General features: G+C 37.2%; 1 protein-coding gene across 1 annotated transcript in view; it reads left to right on the forward strand.

Moving 5' to 3' along the window:
- LOC145782571 (protein spire homolog 1-like) overlaps positions 1-20,448 on the forward strand; it is a 118,033-nt gene extending 97,585 nt beyond the window's left edge. Inside the window, exons 9-13 of the mRNA XM_082594382.1 lie at positions 240-617; positions 1,699-1,833; positions 14,150-14,248; positions 15,968-16,059; positions 19,204-20,448. Of these exons, the coding sequence (XP_082450508.1) occupies positions 240-617; positions 1,699-1,833; positions 14,150-14,248; positions 15,968-16,059; positions 19,204-19,312 (813 nt within the window). The 3' untranslated portion in view covers positions 19,313-20,448. The remainder of the gene's footprint in view (positions 1-239; positions 618-1,698; positions 1,834-14,149; positions 14,249-15,967; positions 16,060-19,203) is intronic.
- Positions 20,449-20,832: the final 384 nt, after the last annotated feature.

Below are 20,832 nucleotides of genomic sequence, written 5' to 3' on the forward strand. Positions count from 1 at the left end.
GGTATCCGATAATTTCCTTTCACAAATTTCAAAAACTCGCCGAATAGGGCACTCGCCGAAAAAGGCTCTCGCCGAATAGGGAACTCGCCGAATCGGACTAGTCGAATCGGACTCGCCGAATCGGACTCGCCGAATAGTAGCAGACCCGCAGTGGCAGCTTGTAATGTCCCTAATGCAAGACAGCAAGATGTGCATAGTAATGTAAAAGATAACAATGTATTAACCTTTTTTTGTTGCAGTCCAACAGTGATATGGAAACCCAAGAACTGAATATAGTTAATGATGATAACATTCAAGCTCGGGATGTGTCACTGCATATGGATGTGTCAGATCTGTCATCAAGTCACATGTCAAAGTTCTCACACCCCCCTATTTCTGATCGACTTTCTAACTCGATGCGAAGGAAGCATCTACTTCCTTTGGAGCTCCCTCCAAGCCCCGGTGACAAGCTTAACAAACCCCCTTCTTCTACTGATATTTCAAAATTATCGTCATTTTGCGAACCAAGTGACTTCCATCGATCAAAAAGTATTGCCTTTCAGTCGTCCATGTACGCTAAGAGAACTAACACGCCTCCATCATCCCTTCAGCGCTCCGCTTCTGAGCGGAGAACAATGGTGAGTGTTTTCTTTTTTTATAATATTTACATTTCAAAGAAATGCTGGGTAGACTTGTGTGCCACACAGCATTACATCCGTTAAGTACAAGTTTATGCATTGTTTGGCCTCCATATGTTAAAGTTTTCTTAGGTACTACATTTGATCTTATTGGTTAGTGGTTATAATGTTTGATAGCTGACAGCAATTCATCGATTTAAAATGGTCCGGTGTTAATTGTAGAGCTATCCCAGTTTGTCCGGTGTATTGCAGACGTCGTGTGGGCTCTTGGGCCGATGGTATCATTTTTACCATCCCAGATCCACTATGTTCCCGGGCTACTCTGGAAGGCTATTAGACAGCTCAGCCAGTCTTTGGTTTCATCATCCAAGACATGCATCCCTCTCCATTAGGTGGCTTGAAGATGGTGCAATCGTTGATGATGTAGCTTGTTCCTCAGTATCACAAGAAGAGGAAGAGGTCATTCCCAATTGGTGCATAGTTACACTAGAAGGTTTTCTAGCTTGAAAGAACACGATGAAGTGACGAATGCTGTTATGACGTCACACACGTGTTTACGTCCAGCATAATTTGACCTGACGAATGTGATGAAACTTCTACAACTTTCTCACGAAATTCTACTTTTACCAAGATATCTACACCACTTAGTCCCTGCTGCTGTATTTCCTGACCACCAGAGCTTATATATTCTCCCGTAAACATCTACAAACCGTGATGATTGCCCCCTCCATGTTACTTCTTCTAGGCAACATACATCCACCCTGTTTTTTTTTAGTTTTTCCCGTATTTTGGTTCCTTTTCCACACAAACTTCCTGCATTTCAACATAAACTTCTTACATTTCAACATTTCATCCGCATTACACAATTTTTTATTTATAAAACATATTTTCGGAATCCAGAGATTCTTCGCACCCCTTGCCCATCTAATAGCTGTTGGGGACTTGGGGCCACATACTTTGAACTTCATTACTGCACATTCCTGCAGTATGAAAGTGATTGTGAACATACAAGTGTCAGCAACAACCCACATAAAACATGTCATTTCTTATTAAAACTTTACTATTTGTTATATCATTGCAGGGCAGACAAAAACCAAATGAATATCTCACTCTGACGCTGGATGAAGTCATGCATATCCGTCAGGTGATGTCACGTGATCAGCTTGAAAGGTTCCAGTCATCTAGTGATCTTTATAGCGCATTAAAAGATGAACAGGTTTGAGCATGGATGGACTTGACTATTTTCCTTTGCTCGATACCAGTGTGACTATCAACTTATGTGATGTATATATTTACAAGTTTACTGTGTTTTTAGTTTTACTGGCACTTTACTTGTGTCACTAATGAATGTAGTGATGCAATGATTATAATAGTGATTAATAGTGATAATAGTGAAGTACTAATGATTACACTGGTCTACACAAAATTTCAGGTTTGGGTTTTGACAACTCAATTTAGCTAATTTTGGGGTGCTGAATCCGAAAATGAACTCAGATTTTCTCTATCACATCACATTTTTGAGATATGAAATATTCCTCATTTTTGAAAAAAAATCAATTTTTGCCTCCCTTCTGTTGTCAAAACAAGGAATTCTGATGCAATAAACACTGTTTTACCTGCAATAATCTAGCTTTAATTAGCAAACAAGAATTCTATATTATATTCACACAAATTTGCGTTGTCTTTATTAAAATTTCATGCCTTGGAATAAAAAAATAGGCATGCAAAAGAGCAACCATAATAACATCAAACGCTACATTATGCTGACGAACATGTCGATAGGACAGTGAAAAGGTATTATCTGAATTATAGCCTACAGTTCACACAATATGCACACAGACATTCCAATGGAGTGCAGAAATTCTGAAGACACACACAGAAATAGCAAAGTGCCAAAATAAAGATTGACTCAAAGGGACTTGGGCAGGGCGAGTTCAGAAACAGTCAAAAAAAGAGCTTTCATAAAATATGAATTCTTCACTTATAAGCTTAAAAATGCTCTTTAGAGGGACTTTCTTTTATGAGCAGCATCTGGAATTTCTCTTTAAAACTCCAGCAATAGTTGGCCATCATATGACAATCCCACCGACCTTGATAACGTTCCTCCATAATTTTAATATCCTGGTGGAAACGTTCACCTTGTTCTTCACTAACTTTCTCAAGGTTTTCAGGAAACTCATCCGCATGGCTCTTCAAATAGTGAACTTTGATGCTCATCCTGCATCCCAAATGTTCAAAACTAAGCAGTAGCTCCCTTAAGAGATCTTAATAATTTTCTGCTTTTCTGTTTCCCAAAAAATTTCTCACAACGGCATCGAAAGCATTCCAAGCTCTAGCCTCGAATGGCAACATTGATTTTACAAAATTTTCATCCTTTAACAATTGCCTGATTTGTGGTCCATTGAAAATCCCAGCTCTTTTTTTCTCTTCACTGAGACCAGGAAAAGCATAACATATATACTTAAAACACTCTCCTTCATGATCCAAAGCTTTTACATATTGTTTCATGAGACCAAGTTTGATGTGAAGAGGAGGCAAGAGGATCTGTTTGATATCAACTACCTGATCACGTATGATATTTTTGTCTCCAGTTCTTCTTCTCGTTTGCGATAAAAGTCACGCTTGTACCAGCTTTGAGAAGTTTCCTTTCCTGTAGCCTTGATGCCAATAACTCCGCAGATTGCTTAGGCAAATACAAATCTCTCACTAAATCATTTAATTCCATCTGACTAAACTGGAAAGGCTTGTCTGAGATCCTCGGGTGCTGGTTGAAAAATTTCACTTTCTCCTTCACTAAACGATGCTTCTGAAGAAGAAATAGCCTCTTCGTGTAGTTCTGGAAGTGATGTAAATGCTGGCAGTGGCTTTTCATCACTGTGAGGAACTGGGCGCAATGCCAAATCCGGATTTGGATATTTCAAACGATGTTTACTCTTTTTGTTATACCTTTTCACACCAACAAGACAAAAATAACAATCTTCAAAATGATTTCGTTGCTCTCGCCAAATCATGGGTATTCCAAATTTCATTTGTGAACCTTTTCCTTGCGACCAACTTCTCAGACATTCAACTCAGGTCTTGCACACTTTATGAGGAGCCCAGCTTTTGTCCTGGTCCCCCAACTTGACTTTGAAGTAAGCAAGATATGCCCTTTTTACAAACGTGGTAATATTGCATTGTTGAGACTTCAACATGAAACATTCCCAAATGTAACAGAATATATCCGGATCATTACAACATTTTCTTATTTTGCTGGAAGCAGACATAGCTTGAGATCAAATATAACCTTTCTTTGTTAGTAGTTTTCTAAGAGCAAGTTTTTCCACAGAAACACCACTATACCAAAAACTCTAACCGACTTGAACTCAAACTTATAAAGTATAAAAATACCTTTTCCTTCTACAAACCACTTTTCACCTTGAACTCTGATGTTGGTCTGTATAATGTACATGTACTTTATGAAACTTCTAAATAAATCTTTCTTACTAAGCAAGAATTTATTACTAAGTCAAATCTACTCCCACCAGCTGTCTTCCTACGATATTCCATCTGCACAGTGCACAGAGATAGCAGCTGACCCACATAACGCCTGAGAAGCCAAGACAGGGAGTTCAAGCCAGCATGGAAAAGCTCAACGCTACCAATCTCTACTATGTCCTATTACGATTATCATAACAGGAATTTTTTTTATTTTAGAGGAAATCTGAACCAATTTATGAATTTAGTGTAAAAATATCTCTATGTTTGATAGTTTATAGCTGTCAGAAAATAATTATATTTGACATTTTACTGCACTAAAAAGGGCAAAATTGGTCAATTTCACAAAATAATGGCAACGATAGAAAGAAAACTTGATGTGATAGAGAAAATCTGAGTTCATTTTCAGATTCAGCGCCCCAAAATTAGCCAAAATCAGTTGTCAAAACCCAAACCTGAAAAAAAAAGTTGAAATTTGTAGACCAGTGTTATAATAGTGGGTATAAAACTGTGGTTATAAAGCAGACAGTGTCAATGCACTCGTATGTTAGGGCAACTGAGTACATAACATTCCATTGCTCAGTGCCAAGCAGGAATTAGATTCAGTACCATTTTTAAAAAGTCTTTGGTATGACCCGACAAGGTATTGAATCCATGCCTACCGATTAAAAGGCAGACACATTTACCACTAAGCCACCAAGCCGGTTATGCCAGATATGATGAAACATGGCTCAAAGCATTTTTAACGCAGTGTTCAACATGTTTCTACGACGTCATAAAAACTGCAAAGAATAGCTGCTTCTATAAGTAACAATACTTATTGAACTCTCAAAACAATTTGTTTAAAAGTGATACAGCTGTTCTTGACCTAATATTGCTGTAAAGCCAACTTCTTCATTTGAATTTTTCTTGAGCCATCCAAGGGTTGAGGGGCTCTGCCTTTTATCACTCTTGAACACTGACATTTACTCAGACAAAATATTTGGGTAGGTGTCGAGCAATCATTAGTTGATTGGTCATCCAGTTGGCACAGACCATGTACACCATATGGTGCATGGTAGATGGCGCTGTTGCTGATAATAGGGGTAGGCTATACATATGGGGTATCTCAAAGTCAATTGGTGACACCTTCAAGTTATTTAGTATGCTCAGCTGATTGTTTTAAGACCTCAACTGGGTCATTTGAGTTATTTTCCAGGCAGTGCCGGCAAAAACAGTGTTTCGGATTGCACACTATGAAAAAACCCAGATTTCAGGCCAAAAAGCCAAATGCAGTCTTGAGAAAAGTACACACCTATACGCAAATTTTGCAATTTCACTTCAGATATTAAATTGGTACTTGCAACCACATGTAGCAAAGCGGGCATCACATTTAAGCAATCATGGCAAGCTTTCAAAACCATCTCAATGACTTTTTACAACCATACATATTACCTCAAGGTCGATGATGTTCCAGGATATGTGCCTCCAACAGATGGAACTATGTCAAAAACATCTCGTCTATCAACGGACTATGAATCCTACAAGCATGTGTTGCCTTCTCTACGAGTCATTGATGGTATAAAACATTTACAAGCGATTCAAAGCAAGAAAAATTGTGCCCTTGCAATGTTGGATGCGCATGACGAAGAAACAATAACAATACATTATGATAGTACCACAGGAAGAAGAATTATAGGAGAACGGACATCCATAATAATGAAGTTCAGTGGTGGTAAACCATTTCGATTAAGACCTCTATCGTTTGCAGTGGAAACCAGAGAAAACATCACAAGATTAATTGTGGAGCAGTTTTGTCGATTGTGTTTGGCGAGCAATAGAAATGTTTCACCAATTGATCTATGGGAAAAAGTTACGGTACTTCAATAAAGACAGATTATGTCAGCAAAAATCTTGGCATCGAGGAATCCATTGCAGCTACGCTAGGGTCAAACCATATACCTTTGCATTTACTTTGCGTCAGTCATACTTGCAAAGTCTTCGATCATGGTAATTTAAATGTAATGTTGGAATACGAGCAAAAAGTCCACATGCGGAAGATTTTATTGCTCACATACCCGCATTAAAATCATTTCTCCCCTCCAGCAAGAGTGTTGTATTTGCTGCTTTGGAAGCTCTATCTAAACTGGCAGCGAATGATGGTCATAAGTCATCACAATTCGAATTGTTTGACAAGGTCGTTGAATCTGGAATATCGAAGAAGCATAGCCAATTCAAGGAGAGGAGATTTGGGAAGCTTGGATGCACAGCAGCAACGATCTTGTATCACATTCCGGAATATAAGTCATTGCTCGAAAGCACAAAGTCGAATAATCAATTGGTGCAAACTTTCCGCATATATTTGCAGAGTGACTTTGTTGTGTTGGGATTGAAAGTGCTTGCATGGTTTTCTTACCGTTTCACACTTCCAATTTTAATTATGGTTGAAAAAACACTCTAACAGAGCTTGTACAAATATTACCGGACCTGCACACTGCCTTGGCTATTATTCAATATTCTCCATTCAATATTCAGCAATGCTAATATTCTCCATGTCGATCATTGACCAAAAGATCAGTAAGCTGCTCCAACAAAATATTTACTGCCACAGGAATCCGAGTGACTGGATGAGTGACTGGATGAGTGACTGGGCCAAATTTGTTCAAAGTAAATCCGATTAACACGGAAGAACAAGGCGAAACTGAACCTGACCTTGATTCTAACTAAACAGTGTGACTCCGTGAGTGACCTTCTAGAAATTCCATTAGAAGAAGACATATTGATTGCATTGCATTTTACATATGACAATGATAATTAATCAAGAACTGGGAGATGCTGATCTACAACGATCCAGGAACGAAGATGTTGGCGAGAGTCTATATTTGTTTATTTAAGTAAAAAATATCACTTTTGCGTAAGTCTAGTTGGAATCTGGCGGAGTAATTATGTGAGTGCCGGCGAAAGTGCGGCTCTAATACTCTCTTCGAGTTTGCAAGACTGTAAACCAGTGTTTCTCAACCTTTTTTGGCCCAACGCCCCCTTTATGAACTGGCAAAATTTTACTACCCCCAACAAAAACGGTTAATTACGAAAGCGAATATAAAACAATATATATACTATTAATACTACAAAAAGTGCTCAATGCAAAGCAAAAAGCCAAGCAGAACGATATAATTACATCAAATATAGGCTAGTTACCAGTCTCTAAAACCCTTACAGCCTGTTTTACCCTAAAAGGGGATCATCAGAAGGTCCTTATTCAAATACAATTATATTTCTGTTTTCACCCTTTTAGGGTGAAACAGGCTGTAAGGGTTTTTGAGACTAGTAAGTAGTAACTATATTTGATAAAAAGCAAATATATATTTGCGAGCCCTATAGGCCTACTGGTAGTCAGTATGAATCCTGGGCTCGGTGACAAAGTGCCAATTTCTTCACATCCGGTGTAAAGCCAGTGAGAAACATTCGAAGATCACCTCGTATGGATATGTCAAGTGGGTTTCCCTGTTTGGTATGTAGCAGAACAACACAGCTGAATCCCTTTTCCACCAGGTATGAGGTAGGAAATGCTACCACGAAGATACGAGCTCTTTGACGAAATCGTTTACCCTTAAGCCGAGGTAATCATACCCCCCCTGCAAAATCAAAATGCCCCCCCCCCCCTCCAGGGGCTGATTCCACCCCTCTGAGAACCACTGCTGTAAACAATGACCATCTTGAATGTCACCACTGTAAACAGTAAAGCCAATTGCTGGCTTATGGCGACATTATATACTGTATTAAATGCATTATTAACGTTAAAAGTGTCATTTTCGATTTTATGCATTCCGGACACCGTTTTTGCCGGCACTGCCTCAGTTTTTCTCCAAATTTATTGAATTATGGCTTAAAATGCTCAGGAGACAAGATACTTCAAAATAGGGGTGTCACCGAAATGATCCAGAATGATAACTTTTTTAACCATATGTACAGCCTACCCCTACTGATAGTGTAGTCTGCAGTTTTTTCCTCCTGGCCACACTTAAAGATTGCATATGCTGCCCAATGCCCATCCCCCATTGGTGCATGTTGGAGATGAATAGTCCAATGCCAGTGCGCTAGCAGTTAAACCGCAACCATGCCCTTCTTGGCAAAAGCATTCCGGTTGAGTAGGGATGAAGCATTATAGTTTTGTGGAGTTGTTCTTCCCCTCCAAGCTCCATCAGTGGTCTGCCCAGGCAGCCGCACTGATAGATTGGATTTTAGTGGTTTCAAGAGTATGTAGCGCGGCCTGTACAAATAGGTGTCTTTATTTCGATCACCGATTTTACTCACTTGCAGACTCATAGAGCTTTGAGTGGAGCAAGTGGTTAGAATATATTGCATGACAAGAAAAAAGACAAGAAGACTTCTTCGCTACAAAGCTCAATTGGTTGGATACGTGCAAGGATAAGGAGATTATCCAATGGTGTAGGTTGCAGGCATCCGATCACAATACACAAGGCGTCATTTATGGCAGTGTCAATTTGATGGCAGTGGGCACAGCGACTCCAGACAGATCCACAGTATTCTCCTGGAGCTTAGACTAGTGAAATTGTTGCTGTGTGCACTGTGCAAGGTATTAACTTTGTCAGGGCAGCCAGAGCGGACCAGTCAACAAAGCTGTGCATGATGAGATCTTTTCATGTAGTTAGTGCAAATGTTGATGGTAACTGAGCGACCTGTTTAGGACTACAGCTACCCTCTGGCACAGTGTGTATGGTTTTTAGCAGAAGGGCAGGATCTATCCATCGGTTCCACACAGTTCCCCAAGGTTAAGGAATAAGGATCCCTAAAGTAACCAATCCCTTGCAGTGTGACACCATTGCAAAAAAATTCAAACAAAATCTCAGTATCTCAAAAACTAGACATGATAGAAAAAATCTGACTTAAGATGCGATATTATTGTCCCAAAGTTAGCCAAAAACTTACAAACACATTTTTTTTATACAATGATAGGCTACAATCATAAAAAAAATTCAAATTGTCAGAATAATTGGCATAAAGAAAACTATTTCAAGTGTCAATGTTTACCCAACCTATTAAACCAGAGGTGACGAACCTGCGACCGGTCAAAGAATTTTGTGCGGCCCGCAAAACGTGGCCGCACAAAATTCTTTGTGGAATGTTCAAATCTTGGAAAGTTTTAATGTTAGATTTCAGGATATCAAAAACAACGAACTGGAGCTTGATGTCTTTTCTATCCCCTTCAATGTTACACCTGCTTCTGCACCCTATGAGCTCCAACTTGAACTCATAAAACTACAGAGTGATGACATGCGTAAAAGCGATGTATGTGAACAACCCGTTGCTTAAATTTTATCGTGTTGTTTATCAAAGGAAGAGTTTCCAAACGAGAGCTCACGCTGTCAAATGGTCATCTGATTTCGGCAGCACGTACCTATGCGAACAGTTCTTTTCTAAAATGTACTTTACAGAAAGTCGCTACAAATCGAGGCTAACAGATGAAAATCTTAGTATGCAGTTGAGAGTTGCTACATCATCTGTTCGACCTAATATTGGACGCTTTGTCAAGCAAAAAACTTTCCAAAAATCCCACTAAGCAAAAAAATTCAATGCTTCAATGTTATTTTTTAATATTTTATGCTTCAATGCTGCATTAGATAGTTTCAGCTGTATGATTCGCATGGGCTTTTGTTTGTTGTTTGAAAAAGAAATTTCATTAACTGATTTGTTTTTCGGAACATAATGGTTGAAACATTTAGCCGATTTGAGCAAAAAGGATAGAGCCAAAAAAAGAAGAAATCATACTCATATGAAAACAAACGCTTCGAAAATTGAACTGTCTTCATTATCAGTGCAAGTACTGTTGCTCTATCCTTTTTACTCAAGTTGATTTGTTTTTATTTTTGACTGTTGTATGTTTCGATTCTGCGTAAGATAATTTCAACTGTGTGGGTTTTATTACTTTCATCTGCCGTTTGTTACTTTTCATAAATAATATCTTGAGTCGCTTCTAAAAGATTTCATAGTAGGTCACGATTAAAAAGTTGTGTGGCTCGGTTACTCATGTGTAATTGACAAAGTGGCCCGCGACCGCAAAAAGGTTCGTCACTCCTGTATTAAACAAATCTATTCCTGCTTGGTTCATTTTGATAGAAAACTGGAGCACTATGACTTCGTAATATCAAGCGTTTAGTTTTTCTATTTTTAACTTATTGTTCTTCATTGGGTCACGTCATAAGGAGAGACGGAGATTATGTCAGAAAAAGAATGAGGCAATTAGAAGTTGGTAAAAGAAAGCGAGGAAGGCCGAAAAGATGCAGAGATTGTGTGAAAGAAGATATGGAAATAGTGTGAGTGAAGGAGGAAGATGTTGCTGATGGAGTGATTTGGAGGACTGAAATCTGCACAAACGACCCAAGTTAAAGTGGGAATAAAGCGAGAAAAAGAAGTTGCTAACAGCCACTTAACTTATCTTTATACAACTCAGATATCGATCCTGAGGATGCCATCGTTCAAGCTTTTAGACTCCTAGATCCGGACTAAAAGGATCCAGAGTTATTCATTATTCAACTTTTGCTAAAATCTTAGTTCATAGACATTTGATACTGGCCAAAATATATCTTAAGTTAATGTTTTGAAATCACTAGAAAAGCCTAGTTTTCTTTGGAACTATAGCCCAAAACGCACCATTAGAACAACACAAGAATCGGCTTTTCTTGACGAAAACACTGAGATTTAATAATTCCAAACCTCTTATACTCAAAAGTCTAATTCAACTAGGCTGGGCTCTCTAACTACTGATTTAATGAGCAATACGGTAAGAAGGTTGTTCACTTTCTAACATGCCAATGGTTCCCAAACCTGCTTTAATTTACTGTACATACCATTTGGAAGTTTTGTGCAGTGTTTGTGTACCACTTGTACTCAGAAATAAAAGGCAAAAAATGAATAGGCCTAGTATATAAATATCAACAAAAAACCTAGAAGACACCTTGAGCCAGGACATGAAAACTCTTTCAGCTTACCTCCAGAACTGGCGACTGAAACTCAGCGAAAGTAAAACGGTTGCAGCACTTTTCCATTTACACCAGTGGTTCCCAAAGTGGGCGCCAGCCCCTCCTTGGGGCGTTTGTAACCATGAAGGGGGCACTGGCTATAAAGTGAGCGATTGGGGGGCGCTGAGAGTAAATCGGGGCAGTTACAAGAAGAGGATTGCAAAGCATTTTGTCATGTTTCGCTTCAAAGTAATACAAAAGAAGACGGTGACTATAAGAGCTCTGTGGCAGATATTGTGGCAATTATATTGGCAATGTCGCTTTGCAGTGCCTTACAAGTTTGTTGAAGTCGTAAGTTCGTAACGCATGACTTACTTTGAACAACTGCGATTACGCAAATCTGATCTTACAATCCGAGAGTATTTTGATTGAGCGAGTTTTGAGTTTACCCACTGTTTCAGGAATGCGAATTCCATTTCTTTTAACTTTGTGACATCATAATTAGGTTTTCTTTAATTATTGGTTTTACTTTTTTGTCGAAGGGGGCTTTTAATACTCTGTTCCTTGTCCAGGGGGTGCTATTAAAAAAAAGTTTGGGAAACACTGATCTACACAATCAGGAAGCTGATCCTGAGATACATGTCCGGAATAATGGAAAACCTCTGTCTTTCTGCCCTGAACCAAGGTATCTCGGAGTGACATTAGACAGATCGCTCACATACCGCCACCATTTGGTGTCACTACGCAAGAAACTGACATTCCGCACTGCTCTACTCAAGCACCTGGCAAGCTCCGGCCAGGGGACAAGGGTTTGAGTAGCTAGGGGGCAAGGGCTTTTGCGTATAGCAGCCTTAGCCCTTGTTTACTCTTCAGCAGAGTACTGTGCACTTGATTGGTGCCGACGTGCTCACTGCAACACTGCTATAAGCAGCACCATGCGCACATTGACCACTTGCCTGCATCCCACATCATTGGACAATCTCCCCACTTTTTGCTGACATCCAACCTGCTGAGTGCTGAGCTTCGTCGTGAAGAAGCCTCTCTGTCTTTTGGCCGATGGTTACTGGAGCCTAACCAATAACCATCTTATCCGCTACGAGCTTTCTGTTCCCCAAATGTGCACCCCGGTCAACTGAAATCAAAACAAGCCGCTCAACTTCTGATTAACGAAGCTGATAAAGGAGACATTTCTGTGATTACTTGGGCGAACCATAAATAGAATTCTGAATGAAAGTCAAGTACCACCAGACACCATTTATTCATCTCCTATGCCGACACACGCCCCATCGGCCTGACACTGCAAATACAGGCATGGGTGCGCCTCAACCGTCTTTGTACGGATGTCAGGATTTTTCGCTCAAACATGCACCAATGGAGAATGGTATCTTCCTCCTCCTGTGAATGTGGTGCAGGGGAACAGACCGCAGACCACTATATCAATGACTGTGCCATCTTCAAGCCACCGAACGGAGTGGAAGGCCTGCGTGTCATGGATGATTAAACCAAAGACTGGCTGCTCTCTAGTTGCCTCCCAGACAGCAAAATTCATTCAGTCATTTTTAGTTTGATTTTGCATCTGCAGACGTTGAATCAATATAATCATGATGAATTTTGATGTCTGGCCTTCCAGTGTAGTCCGGGAAATATTGTGAATGTGGGATGATAAAAGGATAGACCCTCGGCCCCAAGGGCTCACACGATGATAACGACGACAAGCACAGACTTATTAAGACAAATTAAGACCTAAAAAATGACAAAATTTTAACAGATGGTTTTTTAAAATCATGCCTAGGTGCTACTAGACTGTTCCTACTTTTCAATTTGTTGGCCATCCAAGCGAAAACCACTGTTACGTCATAAATGCTTGAAACTCAAATAAAAGTAGTTATGTCACTATAATGCACATTGTGGAATTTGACAGAACGTAAATTCTATGTTTGGATCTTTTGTCAACTTACATGAGTTGCTCTTGTAGCACCTGAAAGATTTTTGTGTACTAGTTTTGGGGTCAGTGCAATCACAGCCAGATCAAATTACTAAGCTTTCCTCCAGAATTAGTGCACCTCAGAGTTGAGCTGTATTTATACAACACAGCATTTTATTCTACTAAATAGCATTGTGATTTATATGATTTGCTACAACAGGCTTCATAACTAGCAGAAGATATACTTAAAGTGTGTGCTTTAAGTATACTTAAATGCTTTAAGTATACTTAATATAATACACTTTAAGTATACTTGTATACTTAAAGTGTTTACTTAAAGTATACTTAAAGATATACTTATTATAGAACAACTTCTTGGTCAGGGTATAAAGGTTACCATATACTTAAACTGATCAATCGCTGCGTTTAAGGTGTGATATTTCCTTTTTAACTTCACCGAGTCGTCGTGTTTTTTTTTTAATAAAATATTCTGAAACATGTATAATTTGTATATATGGTTTGAAAAATACCGGCAGTTGAAATTATGGGAAATTTTAGAGGCTTGCAGAACTTGTAAATGTAAATATTCCTTAAAAATATTTTACGAAAAACAGTTTATAGTAAATACAATCCTTTGACACAGTAAGACTTCAAACTTATAAAAAGTTATTTTTTGAACTAGTGCTCTGTGTATGTTATTCCTGAATGTAACAATTCTAACTCCGTAGATATTTTGAACATGTTTTACTCTCGTTACATATCATTAACAGAAACGTTTAACATTTGAACTTTGCTAACTACAAGATATATCCAAAACCTGAAAATGTTTAAAAATGATTATGGCTTGTCGAGCATAAACAGCCCAATTGCACGTTATTGATGTTTTTGTACTTCTGAATCGCAGTAATGTTTTGTTGCCCATTGAATGGTGGTCAGGCAACAACTGATTTATTGAATCTGAATTTGTGGCAGTTAAGTTAAAAATAGGTGCAATGACATTTTGATCTATTCAAATATATTTCTGAACTCTTTGTAAATGATGCATATCAAAGAAAACAATGAGTGACTGTTAGTTGGCAGATGTTGTCGATGGTGCTGCTGGTTTCACAACGTACTTGTCTGTGGAGATCAGAATCATTCTACCTGACACTAAATGAGAATATTATTTTTAGGTTTGTTTCCGATGCCACATTAAAAAGTTTGGAATTTTTGTATGGCCATACACATGTCACATGTGTAAGAGGAAAGTGTGTGGAAAGTGTGTAAAGAAAGTAAGTCGTTATTATCATCTGTACTATGACTAAAATTTGTTTTGGTATTTTTAAACTTTTCTTATTGATCGAATATGTTTGTGTAAAAAATTAGCTGTTGGCATTTTATCAAATATAACTCATAACTGCTCTAACTTGTTTACTAAAAAGTGATATGCGTTGTACTGTAAATGTAAATTTTAGATTAATTTGTAATAATAAATTGTAAATATTTCCATCTTAGCAGCTTAAAAGTGCAATAAAAAATCTTGAACTTATCAAGCTCTTGGAAGGGTTTACCAGCTAACATATATAGGATTGGCCAATGATGCAAGAGAAGGATCCACAGAGCATATAAAATGATATGCTTAAATCAACAAGTGAATAAAAAAATATCAGTAACTTTTCAAGTACATGTAGCTCCACACAAAGTGAAAACTGCATGACTTTTGACTATTTTTTTTTTATTTCTTTAAAAATTGATTTTCACTTCATTTTCCTTGAATTTTAATGCATATTTGTGCCGCTTGTATCCAATTTCTTGTATTTTGAATCCATCTCAGATAATTGTTATGCCACTTTTCAGCGCAAAGTTAATAACAAATAATGAAATAACCTTTCAGTGCAAACAACCAAAGTTTAAAGAAAATGAAGGGGGTGTACCAGCAAAATATACCAGCAAACATCTGTAGGATTGGCTCATGATGCTGATACATTTTGCTGGTACACCCCTTCATTTTCTTTAAACTTTTGCTGGAATCAAATTAACAACACCAAAATTAGACAATTGGGATATTTCGGACATATAGCAAGAAGCAACTCTTTGGAAAGTTTAACGATGACTCTGATGGTGCGAGGCAAACGAATAAAAGGACGACAAAAAATAAAATATTTTGACAGTGTCAAGAAAATCACGGGAATGAAAAGCATGCCAGAAGTACTAGCAAAAACAAAAGGCAAAACAAAATGGAAGTGGTTCATGAGAAAGGTTACAGCTGATCAAACATGGTTAAGCTGTTGAAGAATTACTTGTATGCTAATGTACTTTAACTGATAGCCACTTAAACAGGTCAAATCCCAGTGAATGCAATGACGTTGCCAACCAACCAGATCATTTTTAAGTGGCTACCGTCTAATTGTGACCCTTTAGTTTAGTTTGTAAAATGTTTTGATTGGTTGAAACGCTGTTGATTGATTCGATGGTTTATTGCTTGTACAGACCTTTTTATGTTTAAATGCCTAGCTCTTTAACTGAGTTGTTTATTGAGGTAAAGCTATTGCTGTGGCTTGGTGACAGGTAGCACCTAGACTAGGCCCTGCGTGATTGTTTGGTGCTGTCGCTGCTATGTGCAATGTGTTTTGTATTTGCATCCATTTTTATCTTTTATCTTTACAAAATCTCATTCTTGAAAGCCAAAAAACATCTCTCTTTCACCTTCTTTCGTAATAAAAAAAGATCTACTTCACATTTTTAAGAAAACTGGTGCAGCGGTGCTAATATAAAAAGTAACAGCAAGCCTTACCTTGCTTTAAACTTATTCTACAAGCCACTCATGCGTACTGGAAACGTTTATGTTATTATCGCAATTGTAAAAAGTGTCTGTGTACAATGATGCAACATCATCACATGAAATTCAATAACAAAACGTAAAATGTGAAAGTTTGTTCCAGATTCAAGTCTACCTAAAACCCACATTCTTATACATTGCAAAATAACTATTTCCAATCTCTTTATTTCAGACAATTCTTGCACCTGATCATCTAATTTCTGCCCCCCTTCACACAATTGTGCCTTCAACACGAGACCATTATCATAAAGGCGTTTTGTCCGGGTAAGTGTATGACTTAGCTCATACTTTTTAATTCTAGTTTGTCATCGGCTCCATTTAAAGTTTCACATTGACTGTTATTCTCACAAATGGCCAAGATCTTCTTTCTGTTAGTGGAACCAGGTGTTGTTGTTAAAACAAAACTTTGTCTAAAAATGTTTAAAAAAATTCACCAGTTTCTGTAGATATGAGTTGCTTGGCTTGAACGTTTGCAGCATCTTGCACTTCGAAGATTTTTTTCTTTAACCTGTTCCAAACACTTTTGCATATGAGTGGAACTGCGCCGAGTCCGATATTTTCAGACTTTTTGTGTTACAAGAATAGGCTGTGCAGCAATAATACTTAAATTACTTAACAATGGATTTCACCCACCACCATTGTGGATTTTGACTGCGCAAGAATTTGATGTATTTGCTCTATACTAGCGTGATTACTTTGTCATGGTGCTTCTGTTGTATCATATCAGCCATCCAAATAGTGCTTCAAACATTTCCGTTTTTGTAGCATCTGGGAGAAATCTTTCACTTTGTTCAACATAAGTTATAAAAAAAGGAATAACCCTGAAAAGCAATGACTAAGCCATGTTCTTTAGTATGACCCGACTTACCAGAACCAGAGTTAAAATGACTTTAAGGCTTTTATTGGTAAACTAAACACATGTTCAATTGTTCATGATCATTCTCAAATAAAAAGTGCGTATATTTGAACAGAAGTATTAACACTAGCCAATACAAAATTTGGTGCCTGACTGCCTGCAGTGTTTCACCTATTTTGGAGTGTATCCGGGGTGCCGATTCCGAAAATGCAATCAGTTTTTTTCTCATAGTTTTTATATTATGGTATACCTAGGGATGGTTAAAAAGGTTTATTTAGTCGTCGTTATTTTATTGTTTTTTTTGCAATCTTTTTTTTTCGTTTTTTTTTATACTATATATTTCCAATCATTCCATGCAAATTTTTTTGATTATTTTACCACACTACGCATTCTTTTGTATCATTGGTCAGGTCAAAAGATGACTTTAATGAACAGTTTAGTGACGAAGTTTTATTTGGTAACTTATCGATGTCTTGATTATTTCAGAACATACATTTCAGAAAAGCAGAAGTACAAATTTTATTTTATAATTTAAATTTCAGACAGATTGTTTGCATAAAAAAAACAAGTATTTTGTTATATATATTTTTTTTAAATAACACAAGCAAAAAAATCACTCACACTTCTAAGTATACCCCTTGTGATGCTAGACTTTGCCTAGTTTTCATGTACTTTAATAAGACCAGAATTCTTTCAAACTTACAAGGTGTGTTATTTGCAAAACATCTAAGTAGTAAAGTGTTAGAAGTTATTTACACAATGTAAATCACTCAAAAAAATCATAATTGCAAGAAATTTGTAAAAACATCATTTCTTTAAAGTTGTCACATTCTCTCTATTTCTTTCACATGACTTTTCACGAGACTTTGGAAAGATTGTTGACATAACTCATTGGGATATCAAACGTTTAACAGTCAAATAAATGGTCGAATAGTTTTACGTGTGAGATTGTTGATAGAAATCCTTGAGGAATCAACGAATCGTTCAGCACTTCCAACAGATAACAAATCATCTTCTAAGACAGCAAACTTTTTTGTTTACTTCAAGCAGATATATGGTACTACTTGCAACAGCAACTTTTTAATTGGTAACAACTTTTACAATCTATTCCAACTATATTCATCAAATACCTCTAACTTTGTGATCGACTTCAACATACTTTTCATACAACTTTCTTATACGTCACAAGAACTCATTCTTTTAGTCAAACCCAAGGATATCTGAAGAAGGGGATGCGAAGGCTTTTATTACGTCTGACAATAGAAGGATTTCTGTTATCGTAAAATGACAATTGGTACCGATAGTAATTTAATAAATCTTGTTATGATAACCTGCATTGCGCTATTAGCATCAGGCCTGGATGCTCACTGCATGCTCATGGTTGCTTGTTAATTCAACTACCCAACTATTCAACTTGTTTGATTGATATTCTAAAACAAGCATGTAGCCTGCCATCTACGCTTCGCATGTTGATTGTGACAAAGGTCTATACAACATCAAAAATTTCTTTTGCAAAAGTTTTTTAACTCACAAAATCAGGATAGTTTCTTTGCCACTTGAACAATGACCAGCCATCATTATGACATTGCACCTTTCTTAGTAACTTTCGTCAATTAAGCTGATATGGGGGAAACCTGTAAGCTTGTTCTTCACTCAATCTTAACCTATCAAGATCTTTTAGAAAGTGATCTATATGCTGGTAAACATAAAGAATGGACTTAATGTTCATGTTGCAAACAAGACTTAAAAGTAGTTGCCATGTGGCCTACAAGTTCAGAATAGTTGCTTTTTCTATGATTTTCCCGAAAATATTTCATAATAACTGATTAAACAATACGCAGCGATCGATGAATAACAATGCAGAGGAAGTCTTTTAGCTTATTCACGGTGAACGTGACCATTTTTCCAGCCACATAAAGGCCAGGATTCTCTCTACAAAGGTATTCGACTGTCAATTCAATAACACTAAGAGCTTTTACAAAGCTCTTTGATCGTTTCACATTCATCTTCGGAAAACTCAAAATTTCACCACCATTATTTCTAAACGTAGCTCAAAAAAATAGCAAAGCGACTTGAAAAAGCTATTTTGCAATGTGTTGCACTCAAGGAAGAGAGTCTTATTTTTTTCTGACGGATGCGATTATGGCCCACCTGAATGTCCTGAATAGCTTCACTGCTTTGCAAACTTTTGCAATGATTATCTTGATCTCAATAAGTAGGCTCTATGATATAACCTTTATTTGGTCTACCGCACAGTTTTAACACTTTAAATTTGTATCGTAAAATTGGTCTAACGTAATTCTGTATAGCGGAAGCAACAAAAGACAGTGTTGTATGATGCTATATGGCTAAATGCAATAAATGAGTAAAAAACAAACGCTGAAAAGTATGAATAGCGTACAACTTGACTAAATCTTTTAAACTTTTTAGATAAAAATCTTTTTCACATTCTGTCTGAATACACGGGTTTCGGGTAGCAAAAAATAGCCAAAAAAACACATTTTATAACGTAAATTCTCGGATTGATTTGAGGCTATGTATTGCGTTTTCAGAGTTCAATCCAAAATTGTGACTGCAGAGGTGTGGCCTCACAAAAGAAAGGTTGAAGTGTGTTTGGATTGTCACTTACTTGTGGGTGGGATGACGGAAATGCCAAAATGAAATGTATTCAAGTGAAACCATTGTAATGGGTAAGTTTTCATGAAGGGACCAAGAATCTGCAGCATTGCTCAACAAAGAATTGAGCTAATGTTAACAGTTCCTTGCGAGTTGGACTTTTTGTGAAGGTGCTTGAACCTCTGGCCACAATAAAAGTGTTAAGATGTTTCTGTTGTACATTGGTGTTATGAGATTGCAAAACCTTGCTATTATATCACTTCATTTCGAACTTATTTTAATATACTGTATATGCTTTTTATAACTATTTTCTATTGTTTATATGGCTGCAGTGAACTCGTTCTATCAGTTTTCTATGATGCTGCGTGTTCTGTTTGATATTTGTTGGAATCCGTTGTTGTGCAAAACTTTCAGCTGCCCTTTGTGTTCATTTATTGTTACCCTGTAGGGTACGATTATATCGCATTGCTAGTTATGTGCTGTTGCTTTGTTCTCTTTGAATTGTTAAGTTACTTAGAGTAAAATATGAGATACTGAGCGAGTACTTGCTTCAACATAAAAGTTTGTCACAAAAACTTTTCATAAAATGTTTTCCCTTGAATTTATCTGTTAATTACCAACTTTACCTATGAAATTGCCTATACCCAGCTGTCACTAAGCAGCTGTTCTAAAACAAATACTGTGCTGTAGCTTACAAGCATAAGTTGGCATTGGCACTTAATTGTAAAAGCAATTCAGTACCGTTACTAGGTACTTTTTTGAACTTCATCAAATTTGAAAATAGTAAATCTAAGCGTTTCAAAGAAACTATGTTGTGGGTAAAGAAAGACCAAAACCACTATCATAGGAATTAATTGTATTTTGCGGTTTTTCATGAGTTTCATGGAAATTCACTCATGAAACCAATAAACACGTGTAATTTGTTGAACGAACTTGCAAACTTCCCGTAGCCAGAAACTGCGTTTTAAGGCCGTTATCATGGTCATTTATTGCATTGAAACATAATTTTTCAGTTACTTAGCTTACTTGACACTGTATGAGAAATATCCCTTTGGATGAACGCTTGTAATGTATATGTGTAGCACTGTAGCTGTGGTCAAGTTCATGACCTTGGATAAATCTAATCCTTTTGTATCATTGTGGTATCGTAGTAACGCAGGAATACACAATTACACATGTTGCCTGTATGATTGGTCTTAATGTATATGTAAGATTAAAAATGAGATCAAGGAAGTCAACCTAAAATCTTCAATATATTCAAGATAATACTAAATCGGATTAATAGAAAACATTGCCATGTTTTTAGTTTGGGAGAATTTGCTTTCTTGTACCAAAGACAGGCAAGACACAACAATACAACAGTGTTGAGCATTGCAACAATATAATTTACATATTTACAAATAGTTTTAACAGTGAAACGTTTTCGGCTTAACCATGGATCACTGAATTAGAAGGATTGGAGTGTTTAAATGCGGCTTTACAGGAGTGGTGCAACTTTTGCGTTCGTAACCTCGGCTAACCACTGGTGTTTAAAATCATTTAAGATTTTAAAATTGTTACAATAT

The sequence above is a fragment of the Aplidium turbinatum genome, chromosome 13 (genome assembly GCF_918807975.1).
Source record: "Aplidium turbinatum chromosome 13, kaAplTurb1.1, whole genome shotgun sequence".
Lineage (NCBI taxonomy): Eukaryota > Metazoa > Chordata > Ascidiacea > Aplousobranchia > Polyclinidae > Aplidium > Aplidium turbinatum.